This window comes from Orbicella franksi, chromosome 10 (assembly GCF_964199315.1).
Source record: "Orbicella franksi chromosome 10, jaOrbFran1.1, whole genome shotgun sequence".
NCBI lineage: Eukaryota > Metazoa > Cnidaria > Anthozoa > Scleractinia > Merulinidae > Orbicella > Orbicella franksi.
In genome coordinates this window covers 10,184,525-10,201,063 of record NC_138154.1, presented here as the reverse complement: position 1 = coordinate 10,201,063, position 16,539 = coordinate 10,184,525, and the positions used below count along the sequence as shown (strand labels likewise).

At 40.0% G+C, this 16,539-nt stretch overlaps 2 protein-coding genes across 2 annotated transcripts; one reads left to right on the top strand and one right to left on the bottom strand.

The window, feature by feature from the left end:
- Nucleotides 1–1,486: 1,486 nt before the first annotated feature.
- Nucleotides 1,487–6,072, bottom strand: LOC145500080 (lactadherin-like). The gene is made up of 3 exons (XM_081479571.1): nt 3,845–6,072; nt 2,699–3,003; nt 1,487–1,633 (listed from the first exon to the last, which is right to left on the bottom strand). The coding sequence occupies exons 1-3, from the start codon at nt 4,077–4,079 to the stop codon at nt 1,487–1,489; spliced, it is 687 nt and encodes a 228-aa protein (XP_081335697.1). The 5' UTR covers nt 4,080–6,072.
- A 4,244-nt stretch (nt 6,073–10,316) lies between these two features.
- LOC145500973 (uncharacterized) lies at nt 10,317–12,508 on the top strand. Its single transcript, XM_081480548.1, has one exon. The coding sequence runs from the start codon at nt 10,349–10,351 to the stop codon at nt 12,488–12,490; it is 2,142 nt and encodes a 713-aa protein (XP_081336674.1). The 5' UTR covers nt 10,317–10,348; the 3' UTR covers nt 12,491–12,508.
- The last annotated feature ends 4,031 nt before the right edge of the window (nt 12,509–16,539 follow it).

Sequence of the window (16,539 nt, the reverse complement as noted above, 5' to 3'; positions counted from 1 at the left end):
AAAAGGGTAAATTTAATGCCCAATATTTCGGTTATAAAAAAATAATTTGGCAGGAGTGGGATTACTCATTTTGATCCGCGGGATGCGGGATAGTTTTAAAATTGTCGGCGTGAGTAGGATGAAAAATGAAAAAAATTGCGCGTTGCGGTCGTTACGAGCAGGCTGGCGGAATCGGGGTAAACATTCTGAGTGGGTAGGAATGGCGGGATAGAGCCATAGATAGTGGCAGCACACGGGATAGAAAACTTTTAAGGTCGGCACACACGAGGGGCTAGTCCCTGCGACTATCGGCCTGCAATTAGTCCCCTGAAGAGTTTACACCAAGGGACTGGTCGCAGGGACTTGTCCCACGGACAGTTCACACAAAGCGTTTTGAGGAACCGTGAGTCATACGATGGGACTTGTTCCCGCGACTTGTTGCAGGGACTATTTCGCATGAACTAAGTCCCCTCGTGTGTGTCGACCTTTATGTTTATGGCGAACCCTCCTTAATATTAAAAGCAGTGCTACCTGGACCAGCGGCAACAGAGTTAAGGAAATAATTTGTCGCCTGTTTTTGAGAAAACTATGGAGGGTTTTGTGGGATTCGCACAATTAACCGTTAGCACTTTTATAACGAAAAGATATATGTTTCCAGGCGGTGAAACCAGGACAATTACATGTTAAAAAAGCACTGAAAAAATGGATGATGAGTTTCTGATTAGAATTCGAAAAATCTAGCCGTATTTTAAGACCGGTTATCTCTGGGAATCCTTACCAAGGTAACTTCTGTTGCCTAAAACCTTTAGAAATAAAGAAAGTGGTTGAGAAGCGGTTTTTATTCTTTCTTAAATCGATCACAAAGCGTTACAAAACTAAACCGAACTACTTTGAACCCTGGATTGAGAATCGCTTTAACAAGACAGCATACAATGCAGTGAAGTTGTTATCAATAACAACAAGTTATTCAGTAATAATAAGTTATTATTCGCATGCAAAGTATCGAAATTACATTAAAAGAGCACATCAGTTATGGCACAGATACTGTATATTTAGTTATCCGTTGGCCGATGATGCTGATAACAAATACAATTTTTCTATATTTTCGTATTTCGGGGGAAAATAAATCTTATGAGAATTTTCAAGAATTGACCTTGAAAAAACATTCTTAACATGACCCTTTAACATGACCTTTAAACCTACGATTACCACTGTTTTAATTAAATTTTTAACGAGGAAAATTTTTATGAGACACAAATTCACCTTGGGCCTACAAAACCTTCGTCAATATTTAATGAAGAAAATGAATATAATGAAAACATAAATTCATATTGTGACTATGCTAAAATGTGCCCCAAGCACTGAGATATCCCTAATTGAATGTTTTACCGCTGCAAAACGTCTTGGACTCGGCGAAAAATGTCTTTAAAGTGCAAGCTGTGCTTGTTTACTCTATCGTATCAATAAAATTTGACGTAACAGTCTCTCATTCAAACTGGAGTTTCCTTCACTCAGTTGAACAGCTGCACAGCTCTATCCTCATAGATAAATAACCGTTCCAGGTCTGTGGCCGGATTCTAATGAAGTGAGCTCGGATGTGCTGTGAAAACACGTGACAAACAACTGTGTTTTTGTTGGCGTTTCCTTGAAATACCTGAAACATTAACGTAAATGAGTGCTGCTGAGTTTATGAGCAACATTTTCCAGCTCGAGTTCGAAAACGCTAAACATCAAATTCGTTACCAAAGCGTGTTTCGGTTCTTGTCTTTCAATATTTTCTGACTTTTTTATTCAATTTTAGTCTTTTTTTTCCCTATAAAGATAGGATCAACCGTTCCCAAATGTCAAAGGTTGTGTATAAGGCTAGTTGTTGGCACTGCCAGGATTTCTACATTGGAAAAACAAAACGTAGATTACATGACAGAAAAACTGAACATTTTAAAGCGATCATGAGTAACTGTCATGCGTCTGCTATCGCAGACCACGTCACGTCAACTGGTCACCACTTAAAATGGGACCACTTTGATATATTGGCAAAAGGTCGGTCAGATACTCATTGCAAGATAAAGGAGACTCTACTAATTAGGAAATTGAAACCTACTCTAAACGATAATGTGAGCAGCGAAAAGCTTTATCTTTATATAGTTTGCATCTTTTAATATGCAAACTTTTCTTAGCTTCTGTCATTGTTATTTAATAATTAGACCCGTAGCCCGCAAGGGCTACGGGTCAATAGCCCATTCGGCTTCGCCTCATGGGCTATTGATCCGTGGCCCTTGAGGGCGAAGGGTCTAATTGTTTTAGTATCACCCAACTAGTCGGTCAGAAAAGGCAATAATAAAGTTAGCAAATACAAGTTGAAGAAATATTTATTTGGGAATAAAACGAAAGAAAGCGTCACGCTCGATGGCGCCAATTTCGCTACTCGATGACTATTACTAAATAGTCCCCTAGTGGCGTAGCCAATCAAAATGCAGGATTTGCATTAGTCCACTAGTTGGGTGATACTAATGTTGATTAGTTACTTATCTTTAATTGAAATTTAGTTCTTACTTATGAAGATGTATGTCGAAACATACGAAACGTCAAGTGAATGAATTTTGTTTTCCAAACTGCGTTTTATTGTCATGTTTGTCACCGCAGTTTGTATGTTATTTCTTATTGAGTTAAAAAATATCCAATATTCACAAGGCTCATTATCAGGATACTCTTGACTTACTTTCACAACACTGTTCTCCATAAACTCAACCCATTCAATCTCGTCTACACTGGATGAAATGCTGTAAGATGTCACCCACTGGTTGGAAAGCCGCCTTCCCTGAGTAGCTAGCATTTTGACCGCCATAATTCCACCAAGATCAACTTGGAGCCAGTGCGGTGGACTTGCATGTTGACCACTAGCCCATGCAGAGGGCGAGTTGAGCCGAGCGAAATTGGGACTGAGCCCGGAATCATAATAAGACGAGGCTGTGATACCACTGGCTGGAATCTTTCCATTTTCCATTCCCAGACTCCTGTTGCAAGCTGAAGAAATAAAGGAGAAAAGCTCTCGGGTTGTGCATCTAAATAATAAGAAACATTTACATAAACTTTGCGTTTATGAGAAATCATTGAATGCGTACAGCGTGAAGAATGGTAGACCCTTCGCTAAAAAAAAACAAAACAAAACAAAAAACATTCTGACTTCAGCATTCGCTGTTCAGCTTAGTGTTAAACGAACGTAAATCAACGTGGTAAATATAGCAACAAAACTCTGTTCGTGTATGAAGATATTAATAATTAAGTGTAGCAATAGGTCTAAGTAAAGGAGATTATTTTAATGACTTACTCTAATTATACTACTAACTAATTTCAAACAATTTATGTTCTTTATGCATTTATTTACATTTTTGCTTTTTCGTTTATTGATTAAAGCACAATTCAAGGCAATATATACCAAAGTTGAGCAAATAATGCAAAAGGTGTTAAATACATACATTACAAACTAGAGGATTACAGCAACATCATATCATTCTACTCAATGCTTGTAAACACTCAGAAAAAAAGCCTGACGAGATATTTTCGCAACGATATAGCCAAAGGAAATGTGAAGAGCGGTTTTCAAGTGAGTGTCGCGAATCCAAAACCAACGTGATCGCTCCGACCAATCAAGAAAAACGCAGACAATCCAGTGAACCAATCAAAACTCGAAGCAATTCATGTAGCTGACACAAAGCGCGGGAAACCGAGTGCGAGCAAGTCACGATTAATTTTTGGTCTTACATCTGATTTGATAACAAATTGGTGCGAGTTGTTTTAGACCAATATTTTGAATTACTTTCGACACTTCAGTGAAAATCGTTCTAAGTTAGTAGTTTCATTTTACCCTCGCATTTGTTTCCGCCCTGTTTAATTTGGCAGATGTCTGTCTGTCTTCCACATTCAGAGTCAAAGCCATTACAAGGGAGGAATCGGACGCTGTTGGTCATGTAGATTGCCCATTCATAATCCACCAAGTCCTCTGGGCTAGATTCTGCAGTCTTGTTATTCAGTTGACAAACCTTTGTCTTTCTGTAATAGTTAGTACTCTCACATGGAGGGTCACGCCCTATGCATGACATCACGCAATCTGCAAGGTTTGGTAAAGAACGCGTGACCTGCCAAGACACGATTTGGAATAGAGTCGGTTGCTTCTTCGCACTGTGTGACAAACGCAAATGTCACTTGTGAAGTATAGCAGAGCAGAGTTAACATGGCCGTGATGATCATGTCCTCATTCGGAGACATAACTGCATGGAGATAACAAAAAAATAGTAGTGCTTCCAAAGTTATATTAGTTAACCCACGGACGTACAGCCCATCGTGGTAAAAGGGGGTATGATTGAGGTGAGTGGAACACCCGCTAGCGTTTTCGTTACTTCTCGCTATTTTGGGAGGTTTTCACTTTTAAGACGATTCCTCTGTATTAGATTACGCATACTTACTAACCAGAATAACACAATTAGCGCGCGCACATAAACAAAGTGATGGCGTTTTCTTAACTGCTCTACTTGCGAGAGACAAATCGTCAGGGTTCTTTTTTCGTAAACAAGTAACGCGACCTAGCGATTTTTTTGATTTAGTTTGAATGCAGCGATCATCTTCTTTCTTTACCGTACTATTGCGGAGTAAAAACTTATCACTGAAAATGAGAGCATACCTAGCACTCGTAAAAGACAATATGTGCCCTCATGAACACTGCGTGCTTGGAACATAATTATTGAATCCCTGTCGATTAAATATGGTTGTCTTTAACTTGAAACGTACATCAAATTGCTTCTTGAGGTGCAATCCATCCAATGTTGTATTCGTCGCTAAACTTTCTCCCAATTTTTCTGCTGTCACAAAGGGTAGAGTGAATGGTTCAAATATAAATGTTCCTGAAAGCTGATAATTTAAGGAATTATGGGATATGTTGTAGGTCCTCCTGCTCCTAAACGAATACGGGGACCCCCCTTTTTAAATTCAAAATTTAAGTTCTTTTGATATAAGCAGCCAGCCAAGTCTGAGAGAAAATCTATTGCAAATTCTACTTCGATGGAATTGCCTTTAGAGATAACCTGTCATGTCGTCTGTGTTAATATTATGGGATACATAAGCAAGTAGCGCTGCCGAGGGGGCAGTGACTTCACTAAACATGGCGGCCTATTTTAAATTTGTTTCACTTTTTTCCTATAATTTCCGTTTTTCTCGAATATTTAATTTTTTACCCAGAAAACACAGTTTTCTTCAGCTTAGCATGTGGAAGATTCTTAAACACATCATTATGCTGATTTTACAGAAATCATAAATCTTTCGGCAACGTTGAAATTGCGTGATTTTGACGAATTTCGTTTCATCCGTTAAATACCAGTTCTACCGAAAGTAAAAGAGTTTCTGTCGATAGCAATATGAACCAACATCTTCTGCGTGACCAAGTTCCCTTAACTTACAAACGTAAACAAGTTTCTGGTGAGAGAATTCGAATTTTAAAGTAAGCAAGCTTTTCTTGGTGAAGACCCAACGAAGACTGCTTTTCGACGAAAGCAAATTTATGATACGGAAAAAGATATGAAGAATCAACATTTCTCACCTAGGGCCACCCTTTCGATCATTGTGCAGAAACTAACACAAGAAAACTTAAATAGTGGTACCTTGCGAAATCATGGTTTCCTTGCACGAAATTTCGAGATGCTTCGTCGGCAATTCAAGGGATCGTCTAATTTAGATATAGCAGAGATTTCTTTTATTCAAACCTAACCAAAACTAAGCACAGGACAATTCCTTTACAGAAGGAATACAAAGGAAGAAACAAAAACATGTAATAATATTTTGAGAAGTTTTTCAGCAGCCAGATGTTTCATTCGCACGACAGCTACACCCTGATATGTTTGCTCGATGGAAGTTCAAAGTATACAAGGAAGTAAAACGAAACATTAAGAAATGCTTTAAGCTTAGAAACAACACTGGCTAAATAAATCTTAAGAATAGACGTGAATCTGTGAAAGAAATAAACGAAAATACATCTTGTTCACTGTTCATATGTTTAAATCGGTTTCCAAGCTACGTTTATTGGAGTTCAACACGGGTTTGGCGGGATGCCAGATAAGAGTAGAAATGGAAGCGGGAGACGGGATGACAGCAATGCATGTTAGTGACCGGATGCATGATAAAAGATTCTTTGGCAGGAGCGGGATTTCCTCAATTGACCCGCGGGATGCGAGATAGTTTTAAAATTGACAGCAGGAGCAGGATGAAAAAGAAAAAAAAAACTTGCACGTTACGGTCGTTACTCAGAGAACCGCAACTCTAACTAGGCGGAATCGGGATAAAGATTCTCTATATCTCGATGAAAAGAGACGAGAAGAGGTTTTTTTCTTTCTTTAATCGATCACAAAGCGTAGTAAAACCAAACCAAATTACTTTGAACCCTGAATTGAAAATCGCTTGAACAAGACAACATACAAGTACAGTGAAACCTGTATTAAGCGGACCCCATATTAAGCGGACATCAAATTTGTTATGGAGCCACACCTGAATAAAGCCTGTTAAGCCTTACCAAAGCAGAACTCAAGCTATAGTGGTTAAACTTCCCAACTTTTCCTAAAAGTTATCAAGGAAATTTTGGTCGGATTGCTTTGATTAATCGTTTGAAACGCTGCCGGTTTGACCTAAATTTTCTTCCTAAGCTCAAATTTTGTTTTAGTTTGTGTTCGGCGTCTATGACGATCTTATTTGGAGTTCTTTATATTTCTTATGTCCTTATCTTTTCTCATTTTGTTTAATCAGTTTTCAAATCCAAGATGACGGATATTTTGAATGGGTGACGTCATTTTAACGTAAAGTTCCTCAAGTTCAACTATCTTCCTGAAAGGAAATTTTAACAACGTGTTGTAAGTTGAATCCATCGGGATATTGTGAACTGAGTTCCGTGGTTATATAGCTACATTTGAAAAGCCCAGAAAACTTACTTTCACAATACCGTTCTCGGCTTGCAGAACCCAGTCGATCCCGTCTGCACTGGATGAAATTTCATAAGATGTCACCCAATTGGCGACACTATCATGCTTCTTCCCTTTGTAGCAACCTTTTTGACCGCCATGATTCCACCAAGATCAACTTGGAGCCAGGAGTGTGGACCAGGTTGGTCAGCGACAGACCATGCAGTGGACGAGTTGTAACTGGGACTATAATAAGTCGAGGCAGTGATAGCTCTGGCTGGAATCTTTCCATTTTCCATTCCCAGACTCCTGTAGCAGGTTGAAGAAACTGAAAGGAGAAAGCTCACGGGTTGCGCATCTAAATGATAAAAACAATTGCTTAAACTTAATTTGCGATTATGAGAAACCATTGCACGCGAAAGGCGTTAAGAATGGTACGCCCTTAGAGAAAAACATTCTGCCTTCGGCTCCAGGCTTTCGCTGTTCAACTTCGTGGTGAAAGTAGATCAATTCAGGAACAAAACTCTGTTCGTGTATAACGAAATCAATAAATGCAGCAATAGGTCTAAGTAAAGGAGATTATGTTATAGGCTTTTGTTAGCTACATTACTAACTAAATTCAAACAACACTTATCATTTTTGGATTAGCCATTCTCAGCTTTGATTTCAGGGAGGAGAGATGAATTTCTTTTTATTCTGCAGTCTCCAAAGAAATAAAACACAAACATATATATTTAAGTTTGGAAACAACATAACTGAATAACCAACTCCAAAATATAGAGGGTAATAATAAATTTTAATGGGTGCAAACGGGAAACAAAATTTTGCAAAAACCTGTAACGCAGTTTTTGAGAAAGCCATGAAAGGGTTTTGTGGGATTCGCACAATTAACTGCTACACATTTCATAACAAAAAGATTTATGTTTCCAGGTTGTGAAACCACGCAAAATTGCATGTCTAACAACAAACTGAAAAAATGGAGGCACGGTTTCATATTAAAATTGGAAAAATCCAGCTTTCTTTTGGGAAAGGATGCCACAGTCTTTGCTGTGGTAACCTCTGTTGCTTAGAAACCTTAAGAAATAAAAGTGCTGTCATATGTGGTGATCTTTGTGAAATTGTCTTTTTTTCCTCTACTTTTGGTGACGTACTATCAAAATAGCGGAAGTCATTCTAATGTTTATGTGATCGTTTGGTACAGGTCAGCGGGATAAAATTGAGGTAGCTTTTGAATGTTAACACAGTGCACAATATCAAGTTCTAAAATTGCTTTTCTCAGACAAACACGAGATTTGTTCGATTGTGGTTTCAAAGATAACCTCGTGCTCACGTCAAAGACAATTAATGGGGTTAACATGACGTCAATTGATGCAAACACACTGTCCAATAAAAAGGAAATTCACTGATTTATAAAGACAATATCGCTCGCCATAAGTGTAATCTAGCAACTACAAGCTGTAACAGCAACGTTACACAATTTAAAGGTGAGTGTAGTATTGAGTGTATAAAAACTGAAATTAGTTATCCCTCGTATGGTAAATTATTGTCAGATGAAATACATAAGACTGGCTGGTTACGCTTCAAGCGGAATATTTTAAAAAGCACAAGACCTGTACTCCATGTTCTGCACTGGGGAACCTCATGACGACAAACAAGAATGTTAAGCAAAAGTACGAGAACAGAACTTTTTCTTTTTCTTCAGCTCGCGTCGTTGTGTCGACTGCGTGAACTGGACAACAAGCACATGCAGTGCAAGAATTGTGACAGCGCTTTTTCAGTAGAAATATTATGAGCGAGTTTCAAGAAAAGATATTGGTGTTACATCTTGCCTAGAAAGTATTTATCTCTTTATTTATTCCAGCTTGTTAGATTTCAGTCATACATGTAACGCGTTATTTACCCCTTGGATTTTCTTTTTGAACTTTCCATGGGTCTGTGAAGATATATGTAAATTATGTTTCTCAAGGGCAGATTTAAAACACGGTCAGTGCCCTGCTAAATGTAAAAAGAAGGCTAGAAACATAAAACATTAATGACGAAAAATCGACAAATGTAAGAGCAGTTTAGCATAACCGTCACTACAAATGCCTTTAACTTCCGCTAATAAGGGCGCTTCAGTTTACAAATTAATCTGGCGAACGAACCTCATCTTGGCCGTAACTATTGATTTCATTTGCGCTGAATACTGGCAAATTATCAGTGTTGCAAGTCACTGTCAGTTTCTATGGCCATTTTTTTCTTGTGCGCTACGAAATCCTTCATATCGTGAGTTAAACGCTCGAACAGTTTTCCAAAGGCAGAGAGTTATTTGACCCATGAGCCCTCAGCTGGTTCCGGAACGAAACTCTTCGTGTGAATAGTCACGATTTCCAAGTTGTTCAAAATTTATAGTGGCACAACATTTATCAGCCTCAAAGATGCCAAGACATATGCATAAATGCCGCTACTCCATGGCGGTTTGTATACCGAGCGAAGGGTCTTTTACAAGGTAATCAGTCGTGTTCTTTTTACTGATTCCTGCTGTCACGTCAATTAATACCTTTATTGTTTTAAATATTTGTCAAATTTGAACATGGCAATGTAAATTAACTTAAACATATATAAACAAGGTAAAATGTCTCCAGACTGTTTCACCCTGTTTTCAGTTACGTATCTCCACCTCAACTAGAGGTTTTGTAATCCTGTGTGCACGTATACATGAAGTCTTTCAAGATGGATTTTAAGAATAAGGAAGTTAACATTTTTAATTAATTTCGAATGACTTGACGTCATGAACGAATTTGAAAGACAAAAATAAATGTAAAAGTACTCATGTCTTGAGTGGCGGTAGCTCAAAGCAGGGACTCTGACGACGATGTTTAAGAACTCTACAGCTGGGGAATGTGACATAAAATACCCTCGGGCACCTCTCAACCCACAGGTCTGAGACAGAAACACTTTATTGTTACAATAGAAGTACAAATAAGAATCACGGCACGAGCTGTTGACGTAATGTGTGATGGCGCCCGCGCAGAGAATTTGCTTTTGATAATCGAAATAAACGAGTGATTTTCCTTTCTTTTATTCCAGCAGTGTCCTCCAAAAGAAATAAAAACATTTTGTACTTGTTTCTATTGAGTTCTAGAAACACTCGTGAAAGATTAGAAGAATAAATTGTAATACCATCGATAGTCCCTCAATAGGTAGTAACAATGCAAACTTCTGCATAACAAAGTAGAACGTGTGTTGCAAATAGCTGGAAAAATTCAAATCACCGTCAAAAAATACCACGATTTTATTTATACCAAAAGACCTTAATTTTATTTGGCGTCTGCGATTTTGAGACGCTTATTTATGTCGGGTATGGTCTAGTAATTTGTTTTTCTCTTTTGAAAACGATCTTTCAGAGAGTGGCACTGATCCCTGGGTGACTGTACTCCGGAGTTTCCCGAATGTCAAGAGATGGTAATTTGTCCCAAACACTTGGTATAGATCTGATCCAGGCAGCCAAGAACGAACTCGAGTTCCTTAAACTGGTGGACTATTATCCGAACCTGAGCAAAGGATCTGTTGTTAAAAACGCCATCAAACGATATGAGCTCTTTTGGTTGCCATTTGCTTCAAGATCTGGCTCATCGCCAGCCCTCCAAGCAGCTCCATTGGACATCGCATGGGTCTGGCATGTGCACATGTTGGCTCCATTTTACTACGAGCAGGACTGCCTCAATATTGTATCCACAGTGTTAGACCATGCACCTTTAAACACCACCCAAAGGAACCGAGCCCTTCAGTTGACCAGAGATCGCTGGTATGGAGCACTTCCAGGGGAGCCGTTTGAAGTAGATCTTACAAAACTCCCGACATTGTTAACAGAATACCGATCCAGGATTCAGTACAATCTGGAAGAAGCTTGCTACCGTCAGTTCAAGTTTTATTACCAAGTTTCATTGCCACACTACAGTGACGACTTGTTTCTCAAAAGTGCTGCAGAACGCTATGGGCATCATCTGCAGCTAAAGAGGCTACATCCAGACGTGTCCATGGCTTCTTGTTACGATGTCCAACTTATCTGGCACGCCCATCAACTTCACCCGTTAAATTACAAGCAGACAACAACAGAGTTGTTTGGAACGCCGTTACATCAAGATGTTACAGTTCGAACCCCAGAATCCAATTTGTACGACATTGAATTGAAGACGAGGTCTTTGTGGGAGGCGGCAGGATTGCGTTTAGAGAAAGCAGGGGCCATGTTCAGAGGTGATCCACCTGATCCTAGTCCACCACCACCAAAGTCGCTGTATACACTGCTTGCTTGTCAGGAGTATTCATGTGAGATCCAAAAAGTTGAATTTGAATTAGTGGGATTAAAAAGGCTGTTAAACTTCGTAATTCAGGTAGAAAACTTGGAGGGAAGAATCCTTTACAGCCAAACCTTCAAAGGAATTATTCAAGAAAATTTCGGTGCACCGAAAAGATTTACAATCGAGAATGGCGCAGAACCAGCCATTATTGTTTCTGTTTACAAGTGGGAGATATTCCGTACGAGGTTAATTGAAAAGTGCCAAGTAGATCTTCTCCCCTATGTTCAGGAGGTGGCTGACGCTGAAGCCGCTACTGTATCTAGCCAGCCAATCACGATTGACGTTCCTTTCTGCAGTGCACAGTACACAGTGAAGTTAACCCTCAAGATAGATCCTCCGAGCATCATCAAACACTGCTTCAAAGTTCAACCCATGAAGAAGTTTGTGCCCTGTAACCATCCATCGATGGTGCTTAGTTTCCCAGAACTGATGCTTTCCCCAAGTGATCTAGCGAAGGTGTCTGTACCTTGTGACTCTTCTACCCACCCTGTCCTCTGGAGAGGATATCGAGTGTTCAGTTACCGTGTTGTTCATTCATCAGAGGCGCTGCTGTCTGCGTTGGAGATAATTAACCTTTATGATCAGGTTGTGGCAACATCCCACACAATCAGCCCAGGTACATTCCCAGAACGAAGTGCCGTTGAAGACCAGCAGAAGAATATTGTCCCGAACGAGAATGAGGGTGAGAGAGCCATGCTGATTCGAGGTAATAAAGATTGGGGCGTTTGTATCGGTAAGCTGACGAAAAAATCAGACAGAGGAATACTAGGATGGCAGCATTATGTCGCAATAAAGGTCTACAAGTTGTTTGGTGATCGTGGCTGGTGCTCAGTTCGCAAATTAGGCCATGGCGTGTTTCCGATGCAATTGGACCCTGACACCACTGTGCAAGTAGATCTCAAGTTGAATACGGTGATAATCTCCCCTCGTGCACAAAATATTCCTCAGATTCTCGCTCTGGCGTTCTCGGTGTCAGTCTTGCACCTTCTGTGTATCCCCTACGTCTCACACCCATCGCGGAAATCGTCGCCTTCTTCGCAAACATCTCCCTCGGGCTTCATATCTCCTTCCATTTACAGTGCCGGGTATTTGAGTTCAAAGGTACCCACCAACGTCTGCCTCTCAGTGAGGCAGGACATGTTGGAAACTTCCGAAGAAAAAGTTTGTCACTACGACTTCAATGAGGACTTACCGTGTGGCTGCAACGATGGTTTGCCTGACTTTTTTAGGTGAGAATGTGTCTGATGAAGAGAGTCTGGAGGCGGCGGGATGTGGCTCAGCATGGCGATAATGCTGGTGGCGGTGGTGGAGGAGGATGGGTGGGGGTTGACAGTGGTGGAGGTGGCGTAGGAAAATGAGACGATGGTGGGGGATGTGTAGGAAGTGGTGGTGGTTGTGTTGATGGACGTGGCTATGATGGAAGAAGAGGTGTTGGGGTAGTGATGGCGATGGCTGTCGTGCGTGGTTAAATGGCTTCTAGAAATGGGGAAATCATATTCATGGTTGATGTAAGTAGGGGATGTGTAATAACGGGCCACTGTTTTTCACCAAATGATATTTCACTTCTGTGTTGGGTTATCAGCTTTTAACTGAACATTCTCTGTATGGTCAGCTGGAAAGAACTTGTGAACTGGAGTGCTGCTGTCATGCATCTATATCTGTATGAAGAACCAACTTCCAAATATACAATACTACATAATGATCCCGATAAACTCTGGGCTAAGATTGATCGGTTCCTTTGATGCGCCATAATCCGAGTGATATTTCTGATCTGGATCAGACGACGATCGAATAGTATCCCATGATTCAATTTTCTACGTACGTGACGCAACATCGAAGTTATCATGGATTTCAGCGTGAAATAACGTGGTTTTCTCCGCGGTCTATTTCTTATTATCATTGCAGTAAAAGGTTGGAAAAGTGCATTATTTAAATCTTTGACACGATTATAATGTTTTGTAAGTGTTTAAGAGCGCGGCCTTATTATAGTATTCTTGTCTTTGATTGTGTTATATGACTATTCGCATCACAAAGTGTTCGTTGACCCGTAACAAGGTCATGAATATTCGCTTTTCTTTGGACAGTATGTTGATGTCTTCGATTTTTGGGCATCACGCCACAAAATATAGACATAATAATGATTTTTGGCAAAGAAGTACCGAGAAGTACCCACATTTTTATGACCTTTTAAGCGATTGAAGTGGACTGAAATTTCGTAACATACCAGTGTTGCGTGTGTGAATGTCTGCTTCAAGTTTCAGTTCGTTTGGCGCTTTATTCCCGAGCTTGGTCAAAATGATTATTTTCGAAGGTGTTTTGGTTACTATTCTTTCCGAAACTGCAAAATGCTCAGCAGTGATAACTAGCCTTAGTAATGGAGTGTTTAACTTCGTAAATTTCAATAGTTCAATGGAGCGGTAATCAAGAGATGTCATGCAGCAAACGGAACAACACGGAACAAACCTGCTAAGAAGCGGACAAGAGATGTCAAAAGAATAATCAGAAAACCCCTTTACTTCTCTTCGGAGAATGTACCTGTTGTAACTTATTCGTATCAGCACAGGACGTCTTACCCCAGCGAATAATTCGTCCGTGGGCGAATTCACAACAACCACAGGGGCGAGAGCTCTTCTTCGTTCGTTCATGCTTTCGACATAGCTTATATGCATTTCTCGACAGACCAACGAAACACAAGTAAAACCCTTCACTGTAACGGCAAAATTCTCCTTTGAAACGCAGTGAATATAAACTAACTCGGTACTCTTAAAAGCAGAAGCCACGGAATCCAGCCAAGTGTGAAAGCACGCCATGGCTTCATCCCAAGAGCGTGGAATAAATGATGACGTCACGTACGCAGTGATAATATAAGCCTAAACCAGATGCATCATGGGATACTATTCGATCGTCGTCTGGATCTGGATCATCCATCCAAAGGATTCCACCCAAACTAATATAGATACTGAAAAGCATTTTCTGAAGATAAAGGACACCGCTTATGTAGATCTAGAATACAGATATATATATCGCTGCGCAGAGGCGTTTATCTCGTTACCATCGAGGTATATATACAAGTTTATGATATGTGTAGACAGAGATAGAAAGTTGTAAATGATTATTCAAAACATGATCACTCGTTGTTGTCCACTGACGGCATTGTTTTGAAATTTCAGCTTGAAAATTTTATTAGTCTAAAGACTTCATTTTATTGATTTGATACTGAATTTATTTTTAATTTGATTATAGTCAGTTGTATATTTAAATACCATGGGGTAATTTTAGAAATTATTTTGTTTATTATTTCACATTTTATTAGTTAATTGTAGGTCCACATCAGCCTCACTGGCTGCCAATCTTTGTAACCTGCATTACTAAATAAAATGATGATGATGATGATACTCATTACTCATCGGTATATGAAGACTTACAAATTTATGAACTCCAAACGCCTCTCGGGATGAGTGTGATAAATTTTCTGGAGCTAATAACTGTTGTGAGATGAGTACGGCTGATGTTGGCCACATTTACTGCGTTCCACCTTTTTTTCTGCGCGTCGCGCTCCAACTAACTTAACGCTTGGAAGATTGCTAGGCTAATGTAAAATTGAAATCAAATCCCTGGGTACTTTCATAATTCAGTAACAAAATCAAATAGCTTGTACTGTGATTTTAATTTATGTTTTTTCTTCATTTTTGCTTCCGGTGGCCATGGATGAATCTACTCCACGGATCGGAAGTTCTAGCTTGTTCTGATTATACCTTGCAAGACAGAGATTCTCTTCTTTCAAGAGAAGGGAGTATAAGTCTCGCAAGGTATGCGATGATTGAAAACGGCTACTGTTTTATTTTGAAACCCTTTACGCATCACCTTTATCACTTACCCCCCATATATCACAGCTCAGTGCCCCTCCGTTATATATGCGTCACTCAAACTTTCAAGTCAAAGAACTAGAGAGCTCAGTTTCAGAAAGAACTGCTGTTCGATATTCAAACAAGGAGTCTAGAACCAAGGAGAGGGCGAACGAGTGATACAAATTCCAGGGAGCAATGACTACGCAGTATCCATCGGAAATCTAGTGTCTGAATGAAAGAAATCCACTAAATAGTGGCATATGCAGAGAAAGCTAAGGCTTTGCAAAAATTTTTCACCTTTCGGGCAAACAAGGTGCTCCTGTTGTAGAACGTTAGCACCTGGATCTCATATGGACTTCGACATTCGGATACTACCATAGAGATTGGAATATTTAACAATTGATATTTCCCCGGGATCCCAAGCCATCCCGTCATTCTCTGTATACCTTAATTATCTTCCTGACCGCTTAATGAAACCGCACCCTAGCAGTATACGTAAAGGTCGAAGTTTCAGTTCAGGGGCCCGTTTCTCGAAGGCCCCGAAAAGTTTTCGCACCCGGAAAGCAGTAGCAAAATCTCAAACCTTATGATTACAGAGCTGGTTTATTCACATATTCTTAATTTAAACAGAGGTTCCATTCCGTACGAGAAGTTTCAGGCGTGTAGACCTCTCTCTCTTTAAATACCGATTAACTAAGACTGTGGCTTTTCGGGCCCGAAAAGTTTCCGGGGCTTTCGAAAAACAGGCCCCAGGTCCTAGTTTCTCCCGCTGGGGTTAAGGGGGTGGGGGGGGGGGGGGTTGTTTGAAGCTGTCAGGGTGGGAGTTGAGATTAACACCACAAATCAAAGGCATTACCTATTTTCGAGACAAATGGCTCACAGCAAGAGAGGATAAAGTGTAAAAGTTAATGCCCCATGGAGGCTTTATTCCCAATATGCCTCTCAAGTTAGATAACTCTTAGTTCCGGAAATCTGAGGGTCTGGAAATAGCCAACTTCCTAAATTGCTGATTTTGTTGACGTGAACAGCCAGAGAGGCTTTACACGATTTTTACATCCGCGAAACAGTTGGGTGCGGCTGCCTGGTCTAAAAATCACTTGAGATGAATTACTTTAGGAATACAAAGCCTTTATGGGGGATTCACTCTCTCACTCTTCATTCTCTTGTTCATAATCAGAACACCTTTCTGACATGTGCATAGTTTTGGCCATTGATTTAATCAGATTCTTTGCAAAGTTAAAATCGTCCTTGAAAACGTTTCTTGTGAACGCTCTTTGTGACAAAACTTTGCCATTATATTATTAGGCCATTCACCACCCTGAACGATGTAATTGAAACAGCCCCTCGTATACCACCGTAGGACATCAAAAAATTGGCTGGAAGGGTGGCGTTACAGATCATTTCTGGACTGGCCGAACCATGACAGTGACGATA

Excerpts from the sequence above, each read along its gene's own strand:
- LOC145500973 (XM_081480548.1), top strand. The coding sequence starts at position 10,349 with ATGTCAAGAGATGGTAATTTGTCCCAAACACTTGGTATAGATCTGATC.
- LOC145500080 (XM_081479571.1), bottom strand. The coding sequence starts at position 4,079 with ATGTCATGCATAGGGCGTGACCCTCCATGTGAGAGTACTAACTATTAC. Across the intron at positions 3,004-3,844 it reads GGGCGGAAACAAATGCGAGG|CTTGCAACAGGAGTCTGGGA; the intron begins GTAAAATGAAAC and ends TTATTTCTTCAG. Across the intron at positions 1,634-2,698 it reads TGGAGAACAGTGTTGTGAAA|GTATTTCAAGGAAACGCCAA; the intron begins GTAAGTCAAGAG and ends TTAATGTTTCAG.